Below are 22,731 nucleotides of genomic sequence, written 5' to 3'. Positions count from 1 at the left end.
CCAGAAGTCTCATGTAATGTTTTGTTTTTATTTATTATATATAAATACTCAAACTGAAGAAGGTGACAGTCCCATCTCCCTGCTGCAACTATTTCACATCTGTTTTCTTCTCTCCTGGTTCTATCTTCAAGGTTTCTGGAGCTTGACGATAGGCAGGGAAAGTTTCCCAGGGACTGTTCAGGTCGAATTTGCGGAACTCCTGAGCCAACTCCACAGGCTCTGCCACTACCCGTTTCACCTCATCATCATACCTGACCTGGAGGAGGGCAAGGGGCAGTCCATGAGAAAAAAATAAATAAATATGTCTGTGAATTACAAGAAGATGACTTGAATTTTAAAAGAATTTTCTGTTCTCCTTGTACATGCTGACTCGCTAGCACTGTTGAACAGCAGCGTTCCAAATTCATGTATTTTATACATATTTATATGTATATTCTACAATGATAACGACTATGATCATAAATACTTATGACTGAATAAGATTACTTTCATCTGGTCACAGCCCTAGTACAAGAGCTATTAAGGCTTCATTTACAAAATCTTCACAGCCAAAAGAGATACTTCTCTGGCACATATACAGCGTTTTGCTACAGTATTCCAAAAGTCCCAGAGTCTCAGTTGTACATTCCCTCCCTTACCAGGATAGCACCAAGCCTGACCTCTTATACGTCTGCCTATTTACGTGGAGGAAACTGTTATGTGTCCATCTAAGTAGGCATAGTAGCTGGGTATAATTAGAGTCTATAGATAAACTTGAGTCTTTCTCTAGCACAATGTACGATCAGATATCAGTAACTCCAGAAATAAAATTAAGATTTATCAAAGAGCAAATCTGAAGCCTGGAAGGTTGTTGTTGCTTTACTACAAATCCCAGAATCTTCCATTTAGCTTAATGGATAGCAGCTCTCAGAGAATGGGCAGCTCTCAGAGAACAGTAAATCATTACTGCTGAATTGATCCCAAAGGTTAAAGCTAAGCCAAGCCTCTTCATACCCCACTAAGAGGGACAGGCTTATTGCAGAAACCACCAACTACTGGTGCGAGGACAATTTGTTGGCACTTTTTGCAGTGTGTCTGTGTGGGGGAAGGGCAATGTACAGGATTCTTCAATGTACAAGACAGACTGGCTCAGCTGCAAATCACTCAGTTCATCCCTTCAGGCCCCAAGAACAGGTAGCCAACATGACTGGTTGGCTTTCAGCAAAATGGCAACTAAACCTCCTATTTTCTCCCCAAGGCAGAGTTTTATTCAAGACTCAGTGGGTCTTCTCACTAAAGGACCAAACCACCATCCCCTGCAGCATGGATTATCATTTAGGTCCATAAAATGAATGGCACCAACTGTTAGACCAGGAGGATAATCCTGATACCCACTGGTCTCATGTTGTTTGCTCTCCCTCCAGTACCACCCATTCCTCATCCCCAAAATATCTCCATCTCAATTAGCCATTTTTCCCCAGATGTGGGGGAAATTTCCAAATTTCAATGGTAAACTCTTCCTCCCTGCCACAGTCTCTTTTGAGAAAGAGCCAGCAGCTGCACTTTCCTTGTGGTTGCCAGCTCTTCTTAGAATGCCTTGCTTGCTGCATGGGTGGGGGCACTGGGAGGAACTGTGACACTCTCAGGGTGCTAGAAGGAAGCAAAGCATTTTAGAGTCAACAGCTCTGTTTTCCCTTCTCAGAGGAAGAAGAAAGCCACAGGCAGCCACACATCCCTTTCTCCTCTATTCTAAGGCATGGCTGCCAGCTCGTTCTAAAATGATCTGTTTCCATCCAAGGATCCTGGGAGCAAAGAGACTTCAGAGGGGCATTGGGTAATTTGTCCAGTCTTCACTCCCATATGCCTTTGCTTCCTTGGCCTCTGAAAACAAGCAAGGCATTTTAGAAACAGCCTTCAGCCACATATCCCACCTCCCTATCCTAGCTGGCAGCAGCATTTTGCATTATAATTATGAAAGTGGGGCTGGAAAAGAGGGTGTGAAAACCAGTCCTCCACATGTTCCCACTTGGATTGGATTTGGTGGATGATGGAGAGAGTGGATAAACTTTCCATCAGATCTTCCACTCTGATCACAGAACAGAGATCCTGTTTTGCAGAAAAGCAAACAGATTTTGTGGGAGACTAAAGCTCCATTCTACCTTTGTTTCTGTTCTACATCCTCTCCCAAAGACATTCTGACAAAAGCTTGGAAAGGCTACATTCTATACTATGTATTCCAGAATCCCCAACAAGCATGGCTACTGAAAGCTGTAGTTCAATAAAATTACTGTCCAAGTTCTGATTTTGACAAGGTGCTCAGTGCCCAGTAATCTTTGACACATCACCAGCCCTGACCATTCTATTCTCCTTCCATCACATTACCTTCTGAAATATTTTATTGTGAGAACAACCTTATCTATCTTGCACCAGTCCAATGGCTATCCATTCAGGACTTTTCCCTAGTCCTGAGAGTTTCCAAAAGCCATCCTTCTAATTTTTTAATTAATTTTGTCAGAGCTTATCCAGAAGGCTGTGCTGTTAGTCACACATTTCTACCAAAGATGAGAGCTACAGGAGTTTTATTAGTCAGAAAAGAATTGTCATGATCTTGTACTGTATAAATCCATTCTTCACTGCAAAGATCTGCTCAAGAGTTAGACAACTGCTCTGCCAAGCTGTGCCTGAATTCACTTCTCTCCAATAACAAACGCCAGCAAATTCCTGTGGTTCTTCCTGTCTACAGCTATATGTCAGAGGAATATATGTATATCCTGAAAGAAGTCTGTATTCTCAAGCGATATTTCCAAGTTCTTAATGTCTCCATGTCTGCTATTAGAAGATGTATGACCACGTATCTTCTTGCTAATGGTCAAGTAATAATAATAATAATAATAATAATAATAATAATAATAATAATAATAATAATAAGTTTTATTTATAGACCGCTATTCCGCAATGATCATAGCGGTGTACAGTAAAAATTGTAATACAATACAAAAAACAAGGTGACAGTTAAAGGAGGGAGAAGTCTCGTCCTTCAGGCAGTCCCTGATGTTGCTGGATCTGCCTGATCGCTCCCTCTGAGGCCGAGGTGACAGTTAAAGGAGGGAGAAGTCTCGTCCTTCAGGCAGTCCCTGATGTTGCTGGATCTGCCTGATCGCTCCCTCTGAGGCCGAGGTGACAGTTAAGGAGGGAGGGGCCTCTTCCTTCAGGCAGTCCCTGATGTTGCTGGATCTGCCTGATCGCTCCCTCTGAGGCCGAGGTGACAGTTAAGGAGGGAGGGGCCTCTTCCTTCAGGCAGTCCCTGATGTTGCTGGGTCTGCCTGATCGCTCCCTCTGAGGCCGAGGTGACAGTTAAGGAGTCATCTTCCTTCCCTCCTTCCACCTCCATGCAGCATTATGCCAAAGGTGGGATGCATACCGGCAAAATGTGGCGTGGCAGCGGCAGCAGTAGGGTTAAGGAGCATGCACCATTCATACGCTCCCTAACCCTAGTACATACTAGGGTTAGCCTAGTACGTACTGGGAGTGAAAAATGCCGATGCCCGGTCTACATGGGTGCCACCATTTTGACGTGATGGACGCCTAGTGGCCGCACATCCCAGCACATTTGTGACGCTGCAAATGTGCCATTGGCACATTGCGGCATCACAAACGTGCTGCAAGAAGAACCCGCTTTTTGCAGATTCTTTTTGCTCCTCAACGGAGCCGCGCGGTTTATCCGCTGCTGCTCCCTTGCAGAGTTAACCAGAGGTTTTGGGTTGTCAGTATCCCGCCATAGTTGGCCTCAGCAGCATCCGAGGCTGGTATAACCTGATGTGTGGGTAGGAACTGCCTTGCCCTCCCCATCACCACTGCAGCTCCCCCCCCCCCCACCAGAGGCCTTCAAGATCCAATGTGACTGCAGCCGCACTGGACACTGAAGGCACACACCCCCAACAGTTGCCCCTACTGAATGGGGTGGTGCTCTGGCTTCCAGAGGGCCCATTTAGAGCCTAGTGTGTCTGAGGCAAATGGCCTTTCTCGCTCACGCAGTAGCTGTGCCAGTCCCTCTGGGTGTACTGCCCCACCAGATGACAAATCCCTTCTGGGGTGTCGGTTGCTGCTGTCAGTGATGCCACTGGTTGGCCTTAGAAAACACTGCCTTAGTTATATGGCTCCTTTAGCAATACATTTAACTACAGGCATACTTTGGAAGAATGATGAATGATGGTTAGGGAAACACAGACTTTCAGTGTCTGATTGCTCCAACGTGTCTGTAGTAAACAATGCAATAAACAAACAAAGTGAGGATTCTACCGTACTAGAACCTACTGTACCTGCATGTGTATGCTTGCATCAGGCAAAGTAAACAGCAGCTACCTCCAGAATCCCTTACTGAACACATGTGGACAGCAAAACAAAGGGAAAGGAGGAAAGCAATAAGCCTGCCTCACCAGCTCCACCCCCTGCCTGCACATTTAAAAAATCTTCATGTTTGGCCACCAACATGGAAATCTTAAGAAAAGTGGAGGCTGCTGTGGGGAAAATGTATCATCACTGGATAGATTCTGAAAGAAGCCTTCAAGTAGTCTTCAGAGATTTTATAATATTTTAGTTTACTGATGCAAGGCTTACCAGACCTGGCTGTATCATTTCATATGTGCATACTGTTAGTTTTGAATAAAAAGTTTGCTGAACCATGTTTAAGTCTCTTTCTCTCTTTTCTATCCCTATTCTTTTCATGTTATTTCTGCCTCTGGACTCAACTTTTCTGTTAAAGAAATAAAGCTTTATTTCGTTAACAAAGGCATACCTGCATTCAATTCTTCTCCAAATCACCTTGCAAGCTATAGATACTACCATTGGACACCTGTTTCCTTCTTGATCGCTTATCATGTGACTAAAAAAGAAATGATGGCCTTGCCACAAAGTTCTATTCTGGCATATCAGTTGAAAAGCAGGCAAAGCCACCAATTGTTTAAATGGTGGAATAGAGGTTAGGAACAAAGAAGCAATATTGACTTTCACATGGTTCTATGCCAGTGCAGCTTACTTAGGAAACCCTCTCTGTCCATCTGCCCATTTCTCTGTTGTCTATTCATTAGCTCTCTCCTGGCAATAGCTTTCTGATTATATATTGTACTTTCAGTCTGGAAGCCACTGTGTTTCATATAGCTTCATCCTTGTCCTGAACACAGAAGAAGGCTCCTCTTTCAGAGGTCACATCCAGAGGAGAAAATGTCAGCTGGACGTTGGATTAATGCTTCCCTGCCTGTTTGTCTATACACATACCTAATGAAAGGTCATGTTGGGTCCATTTTCCCATTCTATAAAGTAAAAAGCAGTCATGTTCTTGATTATGGAAAAACATATAAAATATTATAAAATCACGGCCTCAGAGGGAGCCATCAGGCAGACCCAGCAACATCTTGGACTGCCTGAAGGAAGAGGCCCCTCCCTCCTCAACTGTCATCTCGGCCTCAGAGGGAGCCATCAGGCAGACCCAGCAACATCAGGGACTGCCTGAAGGAAGAGGCCCCTCCCTCCTCAACTGTCATCTCGGCCTCAGAGGGAGCCATCAGGCAGACCAGCAACATCTTGGACTGCCTGAAGGAAGAGGCCCCTCCCTCCTCAACTGTCATCTCGGCCTCAGAGGGAGCCATCAGGCAGACCCAGCAACATCAGGGACTGCCTGAAGGACGAGACTTCTCCCTCCTTTAACTGTATTTTGTATTGTATTACGATTTTACTGTACACCGCTATGATCATCGCGGAATAGCGGTCTATAAATAAAACATATTATTATTATTATTATTATTATTATTATTATTATTATTATATTAAAAGTAGTCAGAATTTGAATAGGCAAAGCTATGAAAATGCTCTGCAGCAATGTTGTATCTATCTTTTACCTCCACATAGCCAGACAGAGGGAAGTCCTTCCGGAATGGGTGCCCCTCAAATCCATAGTCTGTCAGAATTCGCCTCAAGTCTGGGTGGTTAGCAAAGAAGACTCCATACATGTCCCAAACCTAGAAATACAGAGATCACATATGGAGACCATTGTAAATGCTGCAGCACACTGGTTTGATTTTCATAACCCTATGAACATGAACAATAGGGCATCTATTTCTAGATGGGAAGAAGGAAGCTGCTGATATACAAAAGGACCCACAGCAGTCAAATGTACAAATGCTTGAGGTTTAGGAAAGCATCAGACACTTGGATGAAGTATATTTTCCAGCAACAGCACCAACATGCCCCTCTTCAAATAATGGCTAGCTGTTCTATTTTAACCAAGCATCTTGCTACTGTATCCTGTGTAGAACTAGAATAATATCACAACAAACATAGTTCAATGATTTAGTAACAGAATTTTATTAGCTAAAGGCCAAAATGCTTTCCCCAAGCTAAACATGAAGAATCTATCAGAATCTTACTACCCAAGAGCTAACTCAACAACTTCTTAAAAGAGAAAATATCTGCAAACATTCAAATTAATTAGAGGATCGTTTGATAATTTTTATTTTAGAATTTCAAATAACCCAAAAGCTAATATTATATCATAAAATGTGATCCAATTAAAAAGACTAGGCTAGAAGCTAGGAATGAATGGCACTCAGATAGGGCTTTGAGAGATTATCAGGTTTGATTTCAATGCCTTCATATGGCATGCATACTGTATTTAAGTCTTCCTGTAACAATTTGTATATTTTTTTTCCTTCTTGCAAGAATCTAAATATGGAGGGAAAGCATTATATGTATGCATTCATCACATTTTTTTTTTAAAAAAAGCTCTCTTATACAACCTAGAGATTTTTGGATTCCAAATCAAATTAACTCAAGTCTCAATAACCCTGGTGCTTACCTCTCTTTCATACCAGTTTGCTGCCTGGTGTACTGGGACTGCTGAATCAACAGGTGTTAATTCATCAGTATATGTTTTCACACGAATCCGGGTGTTGTAGCGTAGAGATAAGAGATTGTAAACAATCTAAGAAGGAAAAGTAGAATACAATTATGTCATGAACTGGAACAGACTGTCACATTACAAAGAAAGAAAAAGCATTAAGATGACTTTCTATATGATGATGATGATGATGATGATGATGATGATAATAATATATAATTATCAAGAGATAATATATCTCTTCCATTTTGAGGATCGAGGTAACAGTAAAGTTTATACAATATAAAACAATAAAAACAACAAGCCCCACAAGATCCCGGCCCAACCCTCCCTCCCAACTATAAAATTAAACAATAAAACATGGTCAAAAAATACATAACAATACGACAAAATTAATAAACAAACCATGAATAAGAAAAATAATAAAGGGAGAGGGATTCAATTGGTTCTGGACATTATCAATCGGGGAAGGCCTGCCGGAAGAGAAAGGTTTTTGTCACATCATAGTATCTTTATAAAAAAGCACAATGGGACAGAGCTCCTTTCCCCCAGTATTATAGATGTAGAATAATGGTTTCCGAAATTATATTCACTTTACTTTTTAGACACTTTAATGTTTAAGACCAATTATCTGCCTTAGCTTCACATAAAATATTTTAGATCAAGTTAAACAACAGAGAAACAGCTTTTTGAACACCATTTCACCATTCAAAAAGAGGCAGCTTTGGTCACCTTGGTGGATGATCTACATAGGGAACTGGACAGAAGGAACGTGTCCTTGTTAGTTCTGCTGAACCTCTCAGTGGTTTGTTTTTTTTATATATATCATTAGGCATGGTATCCTTCCAGGCCACCTCACTGGGGAGGCACTGTTTTACAATGAATCTATTCCTCCCTGGATGGACAAATCCAGTGGTACTGCTTGGAGACTCTCGTTCAAACCCCTGGCCAGTGGGAGAGGGTATCCAGAGTTTTGAGGTGTGTGTGCCATCAATACCCACCTCTACTATTCCTTTCCATCCCAATCCAACGGAGTTGTCCTGGTTCTAAACCAGCATCTGTCATCGGAGCTCCTTCCTGGTTTGGTCCGCTGGGCACAGCCTTCACACGGCTGCGCCCAGCGGACCAAAGGAGAAAGGGGCCAAGCGGCCCCTTTCTCCTCCTCCCCGCCGCCGTGGGGTGTCCTTGGGGCTTGAAGCCCCAGGGACACCCCTTTTCAGGCTGCGGGGAAGCGGCCTTTTGCTGCTTCCCCACAGCCTGGAAAGCGGCGGATCGGGGCCTCAGCGGCTGCCAGTCTAGCCACTGAGGCCCCGATACCCCGGGGAAAGGGGCGGGTGCAGCCCGCCCCAAACAGGCGGTCTGTAACCCACCTATGTTTTATTATTTCCCGTATTTATTACAGTATCTTACATATGACAGATTGGTTTCTATCCAAAGGGTACTTTGTGTTCAAGAAGGGTAGCTCCAGATGTAACCCATTTGCTTGGTGTCTCACTAAACATATGTCTCAGATTGTAAAGGTTCAGAACAGGTGGGAACAGCATTGCCATTAGGCTGCACATGGCCCACCAAGGGCAGTCTTAATAGCCCTGAGAAGATCTACCTGCATCCCTTTGGCTGCTACATCGAGGATTTTTGTTTTAAGAAAAAAAGAGAATGGTGCTAAAGCAAAGTACATCCTCCTTTGGCAATGTGTTTCAACATCCAGAGCACTTTAAATGAATCTGGAAGTGACCTTCCATTTCAGCTTTGTTAGAAACTGGAAGGGTGGTGGACAGGGATTCTAGGGGTGATAAATAAGGTTAGTCCAGTCCCCAAATCCTCTGCATCTGCCCATCTCATGATTCAAACCATACTGAACAGTCATCAATATAGTTATTGCTACAGGATTTATGAAATATTTACAAAATTTATTCCATTCAGAGTTGGAGGTGGGAGGAAATGAAGGTGTGATGAGAATCCCTGAAAATGAAAGACAGCCAGAGAAAGTCTGAAAGTCCTCTGCTCGTCTATAAATGGTGAAATAACCAGATATATGAAATGCATTTGCCTTGGTTAATCCCGAGAATTACACATTTGTTTAGAGCTCATGTATGAAAGCTGCTGCACTATAGCCAGAATGACAAATCCACAACACAGGCCTGTTACAGACGGGCAAAATGTGGCGTGGCGGCGGTATTAGGGTTAGGGAGCGCGCACCATGCAAACGCTCCCTAACCCTAGTATGTACTGGCGGTGTCAAAATGGCGGCGCCCTGTCTACATGGGCACCGCCATTACGACGTGATGGATGCATAGCATCCGCACGTAGTGTCGCGCTTGTGACGTCATGAGTGTGCCATTTGCGCACTTGGGCGTCGCAACCCTGATGCAAAAAGAACCCATTTTTTGCGGGTTCTTTTTCCACTGGCAGCAAACCTCACCATTTGGCGGCTGAGGCTTCCCTCCAGCAGAAATCCAGGTGCCAGCAGGCCGCCCTTTTTGGGCGGTCTGTTCCATGCCATAGTGGATTAAAATGTAACACCAACTTAAATTAAACAAATATAACCAGGTAGCTATTATATTACACAGACTAAACATAATTCAAACCACTTTAAGCTAGATATAAATGTGAACTGTTATAATTAGGATGACCTATTAAGGCGTTTATCCTAGTATGAGTATTTTAAGATGGCCCAGGCCAAGGGAACAGGAGAAATAATTCAGATGGATCAGAAAGGACTATCAACTACATTTAAAACGGTTGATCACACAAGCAAAATATAGATCATGAAGTGCCAAGTTAATGTCTTTTCAGGTATATTTAGAAGCAGCTCTTTATAGAGCTCATTACAGCATCATCTTAAAAAGGAACATTGCTCGCAAAGCAACTCTTGATGAGACAGGAACTTTTAAGTCGTTTAAACAACAGTATTCGTGCACAGCACCAATGTCACTAGCATCACACCATGAATAGTGTTAAGTATGATGACCATTTCTGAATTAGTGACTGCATAAAAGCCAAGAAAGCAAGTTTGTCACAAGAGATCTGGATGCAATATCCTAGTGATCAGCAAGCATAAAGCACAGTAGTCAGCAATGGGGAGAAGACATGAGAAAATGCTAGTGGGATACTATCACATTTATTTTTACTCGTGATGTACAAGAACTAAACAGTATTTTGATTTTGGGAGATTTTGCATCAAAGACATTTTAGCAGATTTTGAAAAGTCTTCTCCTACCTCAAAACGGTTCTGCCGAGATGGAACATCAACTGCTGTTAGGTCAGTTAAGGATTTGAACTGGGCATTTGTGTGATCTTTTAGAAAGGTTAGTACTGGAATGACTCCATCAGGATGAATTAAGATTTCCAGCTCATTGAAACATGTTACCTGGTAGGAAAAAGAACAGAAATACATTGGAAGGATGAGCTTAATCAAGAATTAATACAGTTTGATACTGCTTTAATTGTCATGATGCCATCCTACAGAGTTCTGGGATTTGTAGTTTGTTGTGGCAACAGAGCTCTCTGACAAAGAAGGGCAAGTATTTCACTAAACTATAAATCTCAAGAATTCTATAGCATTGAGCCACGGCAGTTAAAGCATTAATTTTGTAGTGTACATGCAGCCTGAATGTGGTTCAAGCATATAAAATTCAGGCTGTAGTTAAGAAACTTTTTTGCATCTTTCTGTTCCACTTAATACATGTAATCTTCCAAAAGAGATCTGATACTTATTACAGCATCAAAACCAAATGCTTGTTTGCAGAACCCACCTGGACTTGTTGAACATATTTGGGCAGAATCTCAGCCACGTATTCTCCAAAAGCAGACAGCTGTTTTAATGTTACTTCATCCTTCGGCCTAACAGTAGCTAATAAAGAAATTCACAGCAGTAAGTTATGGGAAACAAGAAGCACCACTGCATAATCAAAGACAGCTGAATACTATTACATTTACCTTTAGATGAGCACATGAATTAAAAACAATGTGGAATCCAGTTTTTGTGTTGTTGTTGTTTTAAATCATGCTACATGCATTAATTACCCTACCAGGTGCAGTGGCGTCCACAGGCATAGTATCACTCAAGGGGGGGGGGGGCTGTCACAGGAATGCCAGTGGCCAAAACCCCAAGTGAGGCAGCAGAAGGGGATGGAAGGAGTGTGCTTGCCCTTTTCCTTTGCTGAAGTGGTTGCTTCCTCCTGAGGAGGGTGCCGCTGCAATGGTGAAGCCTGGAGGAGCATGCTCAACCTTTTCCACTGTAGTGGCAGCCTCCTCCTCAGTAGGGAGCTGCAGAGGCAGTGAAGCAAGAAGGAGCACACTTGCCCTTTTTCTTTGCCAAGGTAGCAGTCTCCTCCAGAGAGAGTTGCTGCCACGACAAAGTCTGGAGGAGCTCGCTCAACCTTCAACGCCACAGCAATAGCCTCCTCCTCAAGAGCAAAACCTGGAGAGGCACATTTGCCCCTTTTTACCTTGCAGTGGGTGAAAGGCCCAGCTAGGTGACACCACTGACCAGGAGGCCTACACATTCACCAAAAAATGTTTGGTAAATTTAAGTACTATAATTATCAATGCCTGTATTTTCTCCATTTGTTCCTTTCTGACTGCCTGGTTAACAATCCGATCACCGCATCAAGTACTAAAGATGTTTGAGCAAATTCTGCTCCCATACGGGCACGTAAACAGACACTAATGACAATCAGCTTTCCATATGATTTTGTGTTCATCCACAATTCAGACTGAAACAGTCGACCCTTGGTATCTGCAAGGGATCTGTTCTGCCCCCCCCCCCCCGGCCGCCCCCGGGGATAACAAAATCCACAAATGCTCAATTTCCATTGTCCCCAATGGCGGCATGTGCATGTGGTTGCACTGCCATTAGGGACAAAGGGACTTTCAATAGCGGCATGTGCATGTGGCTACGCCACCATTAGGTACACCCCCCGTTGTCCACTGGGGTGATGTGGCCATATGTCACTAGGGACAATGTGGACTGTCCCTAATGGCAGTGCAGCCACATGTATGCATCACCATTGAGGACAATGTGGGCTTGCTATCCACGGATGTTTGAGTCCATGGATGGCAAGTCACAGATACCAAGGGCCAACTGTACTTCATGCATTTGATGAAGTTGACTGTAGTTAATCAAAATTTATGCCTTAATACGTTTGTTGCTATTTAAGGTGCTAACATATTCTTTGTCACTGACTACATGAAACATAAAGTTAAGTACATCCAAACAAGCTAGGATAATGTAAATATAATCATGGCCAGGAAGAAAACCAGTATAGTGGGCCCTCGGATACCAAAATCCATGGATGTTCAAGTTCCACTCTCCTCAATGGTGGCATGACCACCATTGGGGACAATGGTACTTTGCCGCCCCGCCCCCCTGAAGACCACCTTGCTGTGGCAGGCAGCTGCCTGCCTTCCTCCTCTCTCCTCCTTTTCCTCCCTTCCTCTTACCCTCCCTGTCACTGCTGCCACTCTTCCTTCTATCTCCTCCTCTTCTCTTCTGCCACCTCCGTCTCCACTCTTCCTCCTTCTCTTCCCCCGTCACCACTGTTCATCCTCCCTCTTCTTCCTCCCTCCTCCTCCTCTTCCTACCTCCCTCTTTCCCTTCCCCACTGCCTCTTCCTCGCCCCTCCTCCCCTTCCTTCTTTCTTTCCTTCCTTCCTCTTCCTCCTCCTCCTCCTCTTCCCCCCACTGCCTCTTCATCCTCTTTCTCTGCCTCTTCCTTCCCCCTGCTCCTTCCTCCTCTTTCTGCCTTCTCCTCCTCCTCCTCTGCCCCCCCCCCGGCTTGCTGTCCGCGGATGCTGAAATCAGCTGATGACAAGTCCATTGATATGGAGGGTGGACTGTATCTTCAGGAAATGTCCCTGTGGCCCCTACTTGATCTCACCCCTAGGCACTAATTAACATGTGACAGCAATCCACTCACTATCTGAAGTGTTTTTATTATTCTTTTTTCTTATTACTCTTGGTAGCGTGTTTGTTGTTATCTGTAAAATTACTTCAGGCCACTCCTTGTTGAACTTGAAGAACAAAAATAATTTCATTTATATTCAGAGCTTATGATTGTATCTTTCTTGGTGGATGGTTCTCAAGCTTGTGGTTACAGTATACAAGGTACTTCTTGTTACAAATTTACTATGTTTACAATCTCTCACTGACTTAGTTCACCCAGAACATATTCTCTTAGTACCACTGGGCTTCTCTTGTCCTTTAAACGTTTTTTTTTCTCACTGAACTGGGAGTATGGGTTCCATCCAGCTGAACTTCTATTCCTAACTGCACCTCTTGGCAGTTTTAAAAACACCTTCCTGCCTCAGTAGGTTTAACACACTCCCCTCAGCTCTCTCAGCTCAGCTTTTATATCTGCTCCTCAGGCCGGCCAGCCCCCACCTTTTTCAGCCTGTCCCTGATACGCCAAACATTTTATTTTGCCAGTGCTTCTCCACAGTCCCCAAATCAAAATCACTCTTCATAGCTAAAGTCCAGAAGAATATGAATGATCACAGTAACTTACCAGGCTAAACATGCAATTACATGGTAAATCAGCTGTTTATTGCTTTGTCCTGCTCGCATATGAACAGAATGTTATCAGTTAAGAGATGAATATGATAGCCCTGCTTAAATATTTGAAGTGGTGTCATATTGAAGCTGGAGCAAACTTGTTTTCTGATGCTCCAGAGAATAGGACCCAATTGACTGAGCAATTGATTCAAGCTACAGGAAAAGAGATTCCACCTCAACATCTTACTTCCTGACAATGGAACATACTCCTTCAGAAGGTGGCGGAGTCTCCTTCTTTGGAGGCTTTTAAACAGAGGCTGGATGGCCATCTCTCAGGGATGTTTAACTGTGAGTTCCTGCATGGCAGCTCCAGGATTCTATCTGCTGACAGAACATGTTGGAATGTGCTCTCTCACGTCAAAAGGTAGACATACTGCCAGAGTCAGGATTTTGGACTTCTAATGAAGATGGCCTTACCAGACTCTAAGCATGGATCTGGTCAAATATAAAAGATAGCTGACTTACGTCGAGTCTCAGTATTAGCAGTCCCTTCAAATCGCGTTTGCAACAGCATTGCAGGGCGTGCAGTAACTGTAAAGAGGAAAGGATTTGTTGAAACTCCTGCATTTTACAGTGGTAAGAAAAACTTACCTTTTCCAGTAAGAAATTACTGCATCTACACCACAAAAAAATGTACTCAAATGATAAAAATCAATGCATTTCATCAGAATAAATTTATGTAAGGAACTAATAAATAAGCAGTCTAACTATGAGCAGGATTGTAGACAAGATATACTCTGTTTTGGAAGGGTAAGTTGAACTGATTATTCAGTGGTTCTCTTCCAATCCTCTGACCTTCTCTCTTCATAGGAAATCAATGTCCAGACACAACACTACCATTTAATGGGTCCAGAGTGTCCTCTGAACCACTAGCTATTATTTAGACCTGTGTCAAATTTTACAGGTTACCACATGTACGGCATTTATGTGTGGGAATATTTAAAAGCTGAGTAATGAACAATAACCATACAAGGCAGAGTCACAGCTGACAAGCCAGCCAAATTTGGAAAGAGACAGTTCTCACAATCTAGGCCTCCTCCTGTCTAGGACAGCAGTTCCCCTTAGGGCTCCATGTACACTTCCCAGGTGCTCCGTAGCAGCTCCAGGAAAATGAAAGAAATAAAAACTGAATAAAATTAAAGAATAAGAAACAAAAAGTAACACTAATCCTAAACACCATTAACCTGTAAGACATACTGTAGGCCTCTTAGGCGCTCCTCCATAGAAATTAATTTTTAAAAGGGCTCTGTGAGTCAAAAAGGTTGGGAACCCCTGGTCTAGGATGATCAAGGAGCATCCATAAATTGCAAACTTGATCTTTTAAAACAGTAGTTCTAAAACCTCGTTGCTCCAGGTGTTTTGGAATTTAGCTTCCAGGATTCACGGCTTTTGGTGACTGGGGGCTTCTGGGAGTTGAAGTCCAAAACACTTGTAGGACCAAAGTTTGAAAATCACTGTCTTAATGGGAGTACAATCCCATGCAAGAGAAGTTGCCCACATAATCCCAAACCAGGTACTTCACTTTTCAACCACACCTCTGCCTTGTCAGGCAGATTGGGAGTTCATCCCATGAATATCCCAGAAAAATCGCGTAATTATGCGAAACGATTTCACATGACGTCGCACAAAACCTGCCATTAAAGTGGTCACAAAGAAGCATTAACTCACATCTTTTTACATTCGAGATTTCAGTGATAATGCATTTCCAATATCATTTTATTTGTACAACTGCATGTGATGATCATTCATGCAATTACTCGCCATTTTTGCTTTATTTGTGGGATGCTTTAAATGCACTTTTAGGGAATCCCAGGAATTGTAGTTTCTTGTAGCACCAGAGCTTTCTGACAGAGAAGGCTAAATATCACACAAAACTACAGTTTCCAGAATTCCCTAACTTGAGCCAAGGCAGTTAAAGCGATCTCAAAATGGATTATTTCTGCAGTGTATTTTGGATCTAGATCTCACCCTCTTCCTGATGCCTCTGCAGCTCAAATCCCCAAATGATTTCACCCAATAGACATTGAATAATATGTGGGCCAAATCAGACCCCTCTGGAACCCCACAGTCCACTGACCAAGGAGAGCAATGGTTCACCAGCACTATCACCAGGAGCCCTGGTGGCACAGTGGTTAAATGCCTGTATTGCAGCCACTCGCTCACAAACTACAAGCTTGTGAGTTCAATACCAGCCAGGGGCTGAGGGTCAACTCAGCCTGGCATCCTTCTGAGGTTGCTAATGTGGGCAGTTGGCTTACACACTGTAAACTGCTTAGGGAGTTCTTAATGCACTGATAAGCGGTATAGAAATGTACTTGCTATTGCTGTCCTCTGATCTCCTGTCAAGAATAAAAGCAGGCAAGCTCAGAGCAATCTACTATAAGGGACAAGAGGGACACCTTTGCTGATGGTATCAAATGTCCACTAGAGATCCAGGAGAACCAGGAGGGTAGTACTCACACTGTCCACACTGGACAACCACTACGGCAAGTCATTCACAACAATGAAGGCAGTTTCCATCGCCAAACCAGATCAAACAGCAGCCTAGAAAATTTATAATTGATTTTACCCAGAAACTCATGAAAGTGTAACTGTACCATTCTACCAAGAAAAGAGTTATTGAATACTGGCGAATGATTAACACGGTCTGAAGACTCCAAAGACAGTTTTGTTTTCGACAGAATATGTACGGACACCACTTTCAACACCTTAAATATGTGTTTTTCCTTCCAAGGAAACAGCCAGCTTCCAAGCCTGAATGCCTTCCTTTCGGAGGCCACGATGGGCAGGAATCCAGCACACAAGTGGCAGGTGGCATTTCTCTATGGGCTCTACACCTTCGGGGCCAACAAGATGAAAAGTATCCATGAAACAGGACATAGAATCATAGAGATCAACATCTCTAACTCTTTCTTGAAATGTTACAAACTAGTGGCCAAGTCTAAAACAGATGAGGATTTGCAAAATGGGAAGTCGAAGGCTTTCACGGCCGGCATCCATAGTTTTTGTGGGTTTTTGGGCTATGTGGCCATGTTCTAGAAGAGTTTATTCCTGATGTTTTTGCCAGCATCTATGGCTGGCATCTTCAGAGAAATTTGCAAAATGCTTTGCAAACAAGTCAAAGCAGTCTTCCAAGGAACGGCTGCCCTTCTAACTGTTCTACATGGCACTGCAAAGGTGTGTAGCAGCGGGGGGGGGGGGGGGGGGGGAAACAAGACTTGTTTGCCACTACAGAACAGACTGCAAAATTTGTAGGGCCATCCAGACTCTGCTTTGTAGGGGAAAGAACAGGAAAAACCAGGGCTGGGAAACCTAGACATATATTGGGTTGACTTAGGCACTCTGATCCAAAACACACGGCAGAAATAATCCAGTCTGAGACCGCTTTACCTGTCCTGGTTTAGTACCAGGGAATCCTAGGAGTTGTGGCTTATTGTGGCACCAGAGCTCTCTGAGAGAGAAGGTTAAACGTCTCACAAAGCCACAATTCCCATAATTCCCTAGCACTGGGCCAAGGCAGTTAAAGCAGCCTCAAACTGGATTACTTCTGCAGTGGACCTCAGAAATAAACGTTAAGGCTGCATCCGCACCGCAGCAGTAATTCAGTCTGATACCACTTTAACTGCCCTGGCTCCACGGTATGGAATTCTGGGAGCTGTAGTTCCGTTCAGGTGTTTAGCCTTTTCTGCCAGAAGATTTGCAGCGTTTGATCTGTATCACAGCAAGAACTCTGGGAACGGCAGTTCCGTGAAGGCCGGAAGTCGAATCCGCAGTGCTCCCTTCCCTCTCCTCGCAAAACTACATCTCCCAGCATGCCCTGCGACGAAGAACGAGCCAAGGGCTCCTCGGAGACACAGGCCAGCAGAGACCCGGTGGCCTCGCCAGAGCAAAGCCTCCTCTCCCGCCGCGCCCAGAGGAAAGAGCCAGTCACCTCTTGGCCCGGCCCGGGCCAGTCCCCGCAGCGTAGCCGCCAACATCCTCTCCTTTCGGGACTCCGAGAGGGAAAGGGAAGAGTCGTCGTAGTAGCCAGGACGCGCAAGGACGCAAGGAAAGGGCGGCAAGGCGCATGCGCGGGGACCCCCCCCCTCCCTTCTCTCGACTTCTTCCCTATTGGCCGAGCGTCTCTAGCGGCTGACGGTCGCACGAGGGCAAACCGTCCGTGCGCATGCGCGCCCGCGACAAGCGAGAGGGCCGAAATGATGAGGAAATAAAGGGGGCGGAGCTATCGCTGGTTAGCTTGGTCGCGCACACATTGGCGCCAGCCCCCTCTGAGTGGTTCCTGGTGCGAAGTCCCTAGACGCTGGCATGAAGGGAGGCGCCGCAAGTAAGAGCCCCGGGAGGAGGAGGAGGAGGAGGAGGAGAGGGGGCGCGCGCCCAGGAACCGTTGACGCGGGGGGGGGGGGCAGAGGGGGAAGGGAGTGGGCGGGGAAATGGCCGGGCTTCCTCTCTCGAGCAGCCCCTTCGCCTCTGTCGACCCCGGCTGGCAGGCGGCAGGCAGGTGCCCTCCTGCTCCTCCTCAGGGCAGGGCAGGCGCCACCTCCACAAGATGGAGGGCTCAAGACGCCCATAAAACCATTGCATTGCATAGGGTCTAGTTACAGCTTTACTACTACTATTACTATTAGTGTACATACGCCGTATTGTTTTATATATTTTGGCTTTTTTGTGCGCCTTCAGGTCGTTTTCCGAATTAGGGAGACCCTGAGCAGGACCTAGCATGGGGGTTTCCATGTAATGGTATATACGCACACAAACACATATACAGTATATATATGTATGTGTATATACATATATATGCACTGCACATGCATATGTATACATATATGCTTCCATCGAATCCATATATGTGTGTGTGTGTGTGTGTGTGTATATATATATATACACACATACATATATATATATATATAAAATCATAAAACTTTTCTTTATATCCCGCTGTTCTACCATAAGGCAATCAGTGTATATGTATGTGTATGTATATATCTGTGTGTAGTTGCTAAGGTTAGGGGAACAAGACCCCCGTGAATATGGGAAAACCGCAAATAACAAAAACACTGTTTTTACCTGAGAGGACACCTCTCTAGGAATCTCTAGGTCCTCCAGTGCAACTCTGTGGTCAATGTCCAACATACATTGACCATAGAATGGCACTGGAGTAGCTACAAATGGTCTTTCAGTGCAACTTTTAGTTAAAGTTGACCACAGAGTTGCACTGGAGGACCTAGACAGTCCTAGAGAGAACATATTAATGAAATCCGTGAATAATCAAAGCCGCAGATATCAAAGCCACAAATATGGAGGGATGAGTGTATACTGTACATGTATACACACACAGAGACACATAAATGTGTATATATAGTATATATATAAATATATATACTGTACTGTATATGCATGTGTCTGTATATACATATATACATACATATGTGTATATATATATACACACACACATACAGTCAGCCCTGCTTATCCACAGATTTGTTATCCACAGAATCAGCCATCCACAGCTTGAAAATATTCAAAAAATATACAAAATCCAAACAGCAAACCTTGATTTTAACATTTTATATTAGGGATACCATTTTACTATCTATTGTATTTAATGGGACTTGAACGTCCATGGAATTTGGTAGCCACAGGGCATCCTCAAACGAAACCCCAGCAGATACCAAGGGCCCACTGTATGTATGTATATAAATATATACGTGTGTGTACATATATATATGTGTGTGTGTGTATACAGTATAAGCAATTAAGCATACTATATATATATATATGTATATATACATAAATGTGGTGGCTTAGTGGTTAAGATGCCAATTCTGACCAACAGAAAATTGGAAGGTTGGCAGTTTGAGTGCTGCATGTTGGGGTGAGCTCATGTCACTAGTCCCAGCTTCTGCCAACCTAGCAGTTCATGCAAATGCAACTAGATAAATAGGTACAGTGCAGTCATGCTGGTCACATGACCACCAGAGCAGTCCAGAACACACACACCACACACAATAATAATAATAATAATAACAGTAATTTTTTATTTCTTTCCTGCCTCTCAAGGCTTGAGGCAGGGCCAAAACCCAGATATATAAATTCATTAGAATAAAAGTTATATAAGTTCATCAGATAAATATGATTGAGGATATGATATTATATATACTCAGCCTTATTTTTCTGATGATGTTATCTTTGGCCCTATACAGACAGGCCAAAATAAAGCTGCTTCAGGTCACTTTAGAGGTATGCTGTTTACATGATGCATGTATCCTAAGATTCTGGAAGCTGCACCAAAGCTGTGCACCAGTCCTTAGGACTGGATTGTGGCTTTGGTGCGGCTTCTGGGCTTTTAGTATGCATGCATTATTTAAACAACATACCTCCAAAGTGACCTGAAGCAGCTTTATTTTGGCCTGTCTGTATGGAGCCTTTGTTAAAAGGCCTTGCTGGCTTGCAGTATACTTACAGAACTTTGAGCAAGACAAAGGCTTAACATTGTACTTGACTAGCAACAACCGTCCCCCACACATACACACACACTGAACCTACATTTAAAGGATTCCTTTCCTCCCTCCATTGTGCTGAAATTAAGGGGGGAAACCCTTTCAGCATTTGCATTGTGTCCTCAAGCAGCCCTAATACCTTTCCATCCTTGCCCCCTCTGGGAAACAAATATGCCCCAAGCCTTGAGAGAAAGTCTTGTCTGCTGCTGCTTCTTGGGGGGAGGGGGGACTTGAGAAGGATCCAGCTTGTCCTCCTATTTGCAGCCAGGACTGGCTGCTGAGAAGACACATTTCTCAAAGGGAGACAGCAAATATGGTGTTGTGTAACAATGGGTTTCTTATGTAGAGAGATCTTGTTGCACCTTTGAGACTAACTGAAAGAAGTTGGCAGCATGAGCTTTTGTAGACTGCAGTCTACATAGACTGACTAAACAGACCGGCAAAAAGATTTGGCTTCAGGGTGGTGTGGGGGTGTGGCATCCACATGCTGCAACTCCACCTCAAGCCAGCATTACGCCGCCTGCTCAACCAGACAGCAGGAAGCATTGGGACGTTCCTGTGGCACGGCAATCAGATACTGCACACCAGAGAAACGCGGAAGAGCCACTGGTGCAGTGAAAGGGGTGGCTTTTTTCCATCCCAAAAAAGAAGCAGCATTTAGCCACTGCCCTTATCTGGCACTCAAAGGGGTGGCCAGAAGCTGCTCCTTCGGGATGGTCTGCTTCGCCCCTGAGTTTATGAAAATTCATGCTGTCAACGTCTTTGTTTCAGTTAGTCTCAAAGGTGCTACAAGATCTCTCTGCATACTGATTTTTACAGACTAACACTGTTATATCTTTGAATTCTACCACAATCAGCTTCTTAGTCATGCTCAGAATGAAGGACATTTTGGAATTCCTCCTGACAGATGTTTGGAATGTAGGGCATGTCCTGGAAAAGGAGGACATCAGGTCACCCTGGGCCAGCATGAGTCCCTTTGCCCTAATGGCTGGGAGCTGTGGCTCACCCCCATTGCTTGGTTAAGGGAACAGATCCAGGGGCAGCCATGCTGTTTGTTGTTGCGTACCTTCAAGCCGGGTTCGATTTATGCAGGTGGTTTTAAGACTTATGGTTTTAAGAGGTGATTTTAATTGTTTTTAAGTTTATTATAAAATAAAACTTGAATTAATTTACTATTTCTGGAAAGGTGGCATACAAATAAATAAATAAATAATCCATAGGGGCTGATGAGAGTTGGTTCCGACATTTGGTTTCTCACGTGTGTATATGTGTATATATACATTATATGTGTGTATATATACATTTTAAAACATGTTTCTACTCTACAAGACATGAAGAAGTCTTAAGAATATTTCACTTCACCTTAGCTTAGTCCATTATGCAAAATGAGATATATTTTTAATATGCTCCTTGGATTTGCAGAATGCAGCAGCTAGTGTTTACCACCATGTGAGGTCATAAAAACATAGTATTTTAAGTTCCATGCATCCTAAGGAATTTTGTTCTATGCTATATTGATGGATGCTTAAAATGCAAGAAACTAGCAGCATGGTCCAGGAAGAGACTTTTGCACACAAACATTTCACTACTATTTAATATACATGCCTTCCTGACCTGATATTTAAATGTATAAGCCTATGGGTTGTTTAGCTGAGAATACAATACAGCACAGATCTGTAACATAGAATTTCCAATGTCTGTTGCATTTCAGATTGCTGGAGGTCCAATCTAGGCAACAATATGGACTTACTGGAGGAGACTGGAGGTTCCTCAGCAGAGGAAACTGGAAATTCTTCAACTGAGGAGAACTACTTTGTGAATTATACATTCACTGACCGTTCTCATTCAGGCCGTGTTGCTCAAGGGATTATGAAACTGTGCCTAGAGGATGAGCTCTTTGCTGATGTTACCATTTCTGTGGAAGGCAAAGAATTTCAACTGCACCGACTAGTCCTCTCTGCTCAGAGCTGCTTCTTTCGTTCTATGTTCACATCCAACCTGAAGGAGGCACATAACCGGGTGATTGAGTTACAAGATGTTAGTGAGAGTGTCTTTCAGCTTCTAGTAGATTATATATATCATGGAACTGTGAAGCTGAGGGCAGAAGATTTGCAGGAAACATATGAAGTGGCAGATATGTACCAACTAACTGCCCTCTTTGAGGAGTGCTCCCGTTTCTTAGCTCGCACAGTACAAGTGAAAAACTGTTTGCAGATTATGTGGCTGGCTGATCAGCACAGTGATGTGGAACTCTACACAGCTGCCAAGCACTGTGCCAAGTCATATTTATCACAACTTCAGGAAACAGAGGAGTTTCTGCACCTTCCTCTCCGTCTTCTGACAGATATTATCTCAGGTAAGTAGAATAGTTACTGATTATTTGATATACAGCCAGAAGCTGAGCAGAAATGCATATCTTTTAGTTCTGCTCTGGACTGCACAGTGGCTTTTAATACAGTGCGCCTGTGTTATACGTGGGCACAGTTTACGCGGACTTGAGCATACGCGCTCAAGCCAAAGGGGGCGCAAGGGGCAATGCGTCCCATTCAAATGAATGGGGCACGCGCCCGTGGCACCTCGCACGCTCCCGCGCCGCCGCATAGGTACGAGCATAGGCGGAATTCGCCTTAGGCAGGGGGGTCCAGAACGGATCCCCCACGTAAGGCAAGGGCCCACTGTACCATCAACAATAATGTTATAGTGGATTGTTGAGAATTAACTTTGGTGGAACTATTTTACAAGCATTCTGGTCTTTCCTGAGGGGGCAATTCTGGAAGATGGCCCTGGGAAATTGCTGTTCATCTCCTT

General features: G+C 43.9%; 2 protein-coding genes across 2 annotated transcripts in view; one reads left to right on the top strand and one right to left on the bottom strand.

Annotated features, from left to right (window-relative positions):
- Window positions 1-9: 9 nt before the first annotated feature.
- On the bottom strand, window positions 10-17,474 carry LOC149314670 (NADH dehydrogenase [ubiquinone] iron-sulfur protein 3, mitochondrial-like). The gene is made up of 7 exons (XM_089521670.1): window positions 17,358-17,474; window positions 13,892-13,957; window positions 10,627-10,724; window positions 10,092-10,241; window positions 6,830-6,955; window positions 5,874-5,993; window positions 10-256 (listed from the first exon to the last, which is right to left on the bottom strand). The coding sequence occupies exons 1-7, from the start codon at window positions 17,401-17,403 to the stop codon at window positions 89-91; spliced, it is 774 nt and encodes a 257-aa protein (XP_089377796.1). The 5' UTR covers window positions 17,404-17,474; the 3' UTR covers window positions 10-88.
- KBTBD4 (kelch repeat and BTB domain containing 4) overlaps window positions 17,435-22,731 on the top strand; it is a 21,302-nt gene continuing 16,005 nt past the window's right edge. The window contains exons 1-2 of the mRNA XM_089521668.1: window positions 17,435-17,750; window positions 21,635-22,279. Of these exons, the coding sequence (XP_089377794.1) occupies window positions 17,732-17,750; window positions 21,635-22,279 (664 nt within the window). The 5' untranslated portion in view covers window positions 17,435-17,731. The remainder of the gene's footprint in view (window positions 17,751-21,634; window positions 22,280-22,731) is intronic.

The sequence above is a fragment of the Sceloporus occidentalis genome, unplaced genomic scaffold (assembly GCF_023333645.1).
Source record: "Sceloporus occidentalis isolate IW3139 unplaced genomic scaffold, rSceOcc1.0.p SCAF_4, whole genome shotgun sequence".
Lineage (NCBI taxonomy): Eukaryota > Metazoa > Chordata > Lepidosauria > Squamata > Phrynosomatidae > Sceloporus > Sceloporus occidentalis.
Note: the sequence above shows the minus strand (reverse complement) of the source record. Positions and strands in the feature narration are given on the sequence as shown.

Excerpts from the sequence above, each read along its gene's own strand:
- LOC149314670 (XM_089521670.1), bottom strand. The coding sequence starts at position 17,403 with ATGTTGGCGGCTACGCTGCGGGGACTGGCCCGGGCCGGGCCAAGAG. Across the intron at positions 10,725-13,891 it reads TGCTAATACTGAGACTCGAC|CTACTGTTAGGCCGAAGGAT; the intron begins GTAAGTCAGCTA and ends TTTCTTTATTAG. Across the intron at positions 5,994-6,829 it reads CAAACTGGTATGAAAGAGAG|GTTTGGGACATGTATGGAGT; the intron begins GTAAGCACCAGG and ends CTGTATTTCTAG.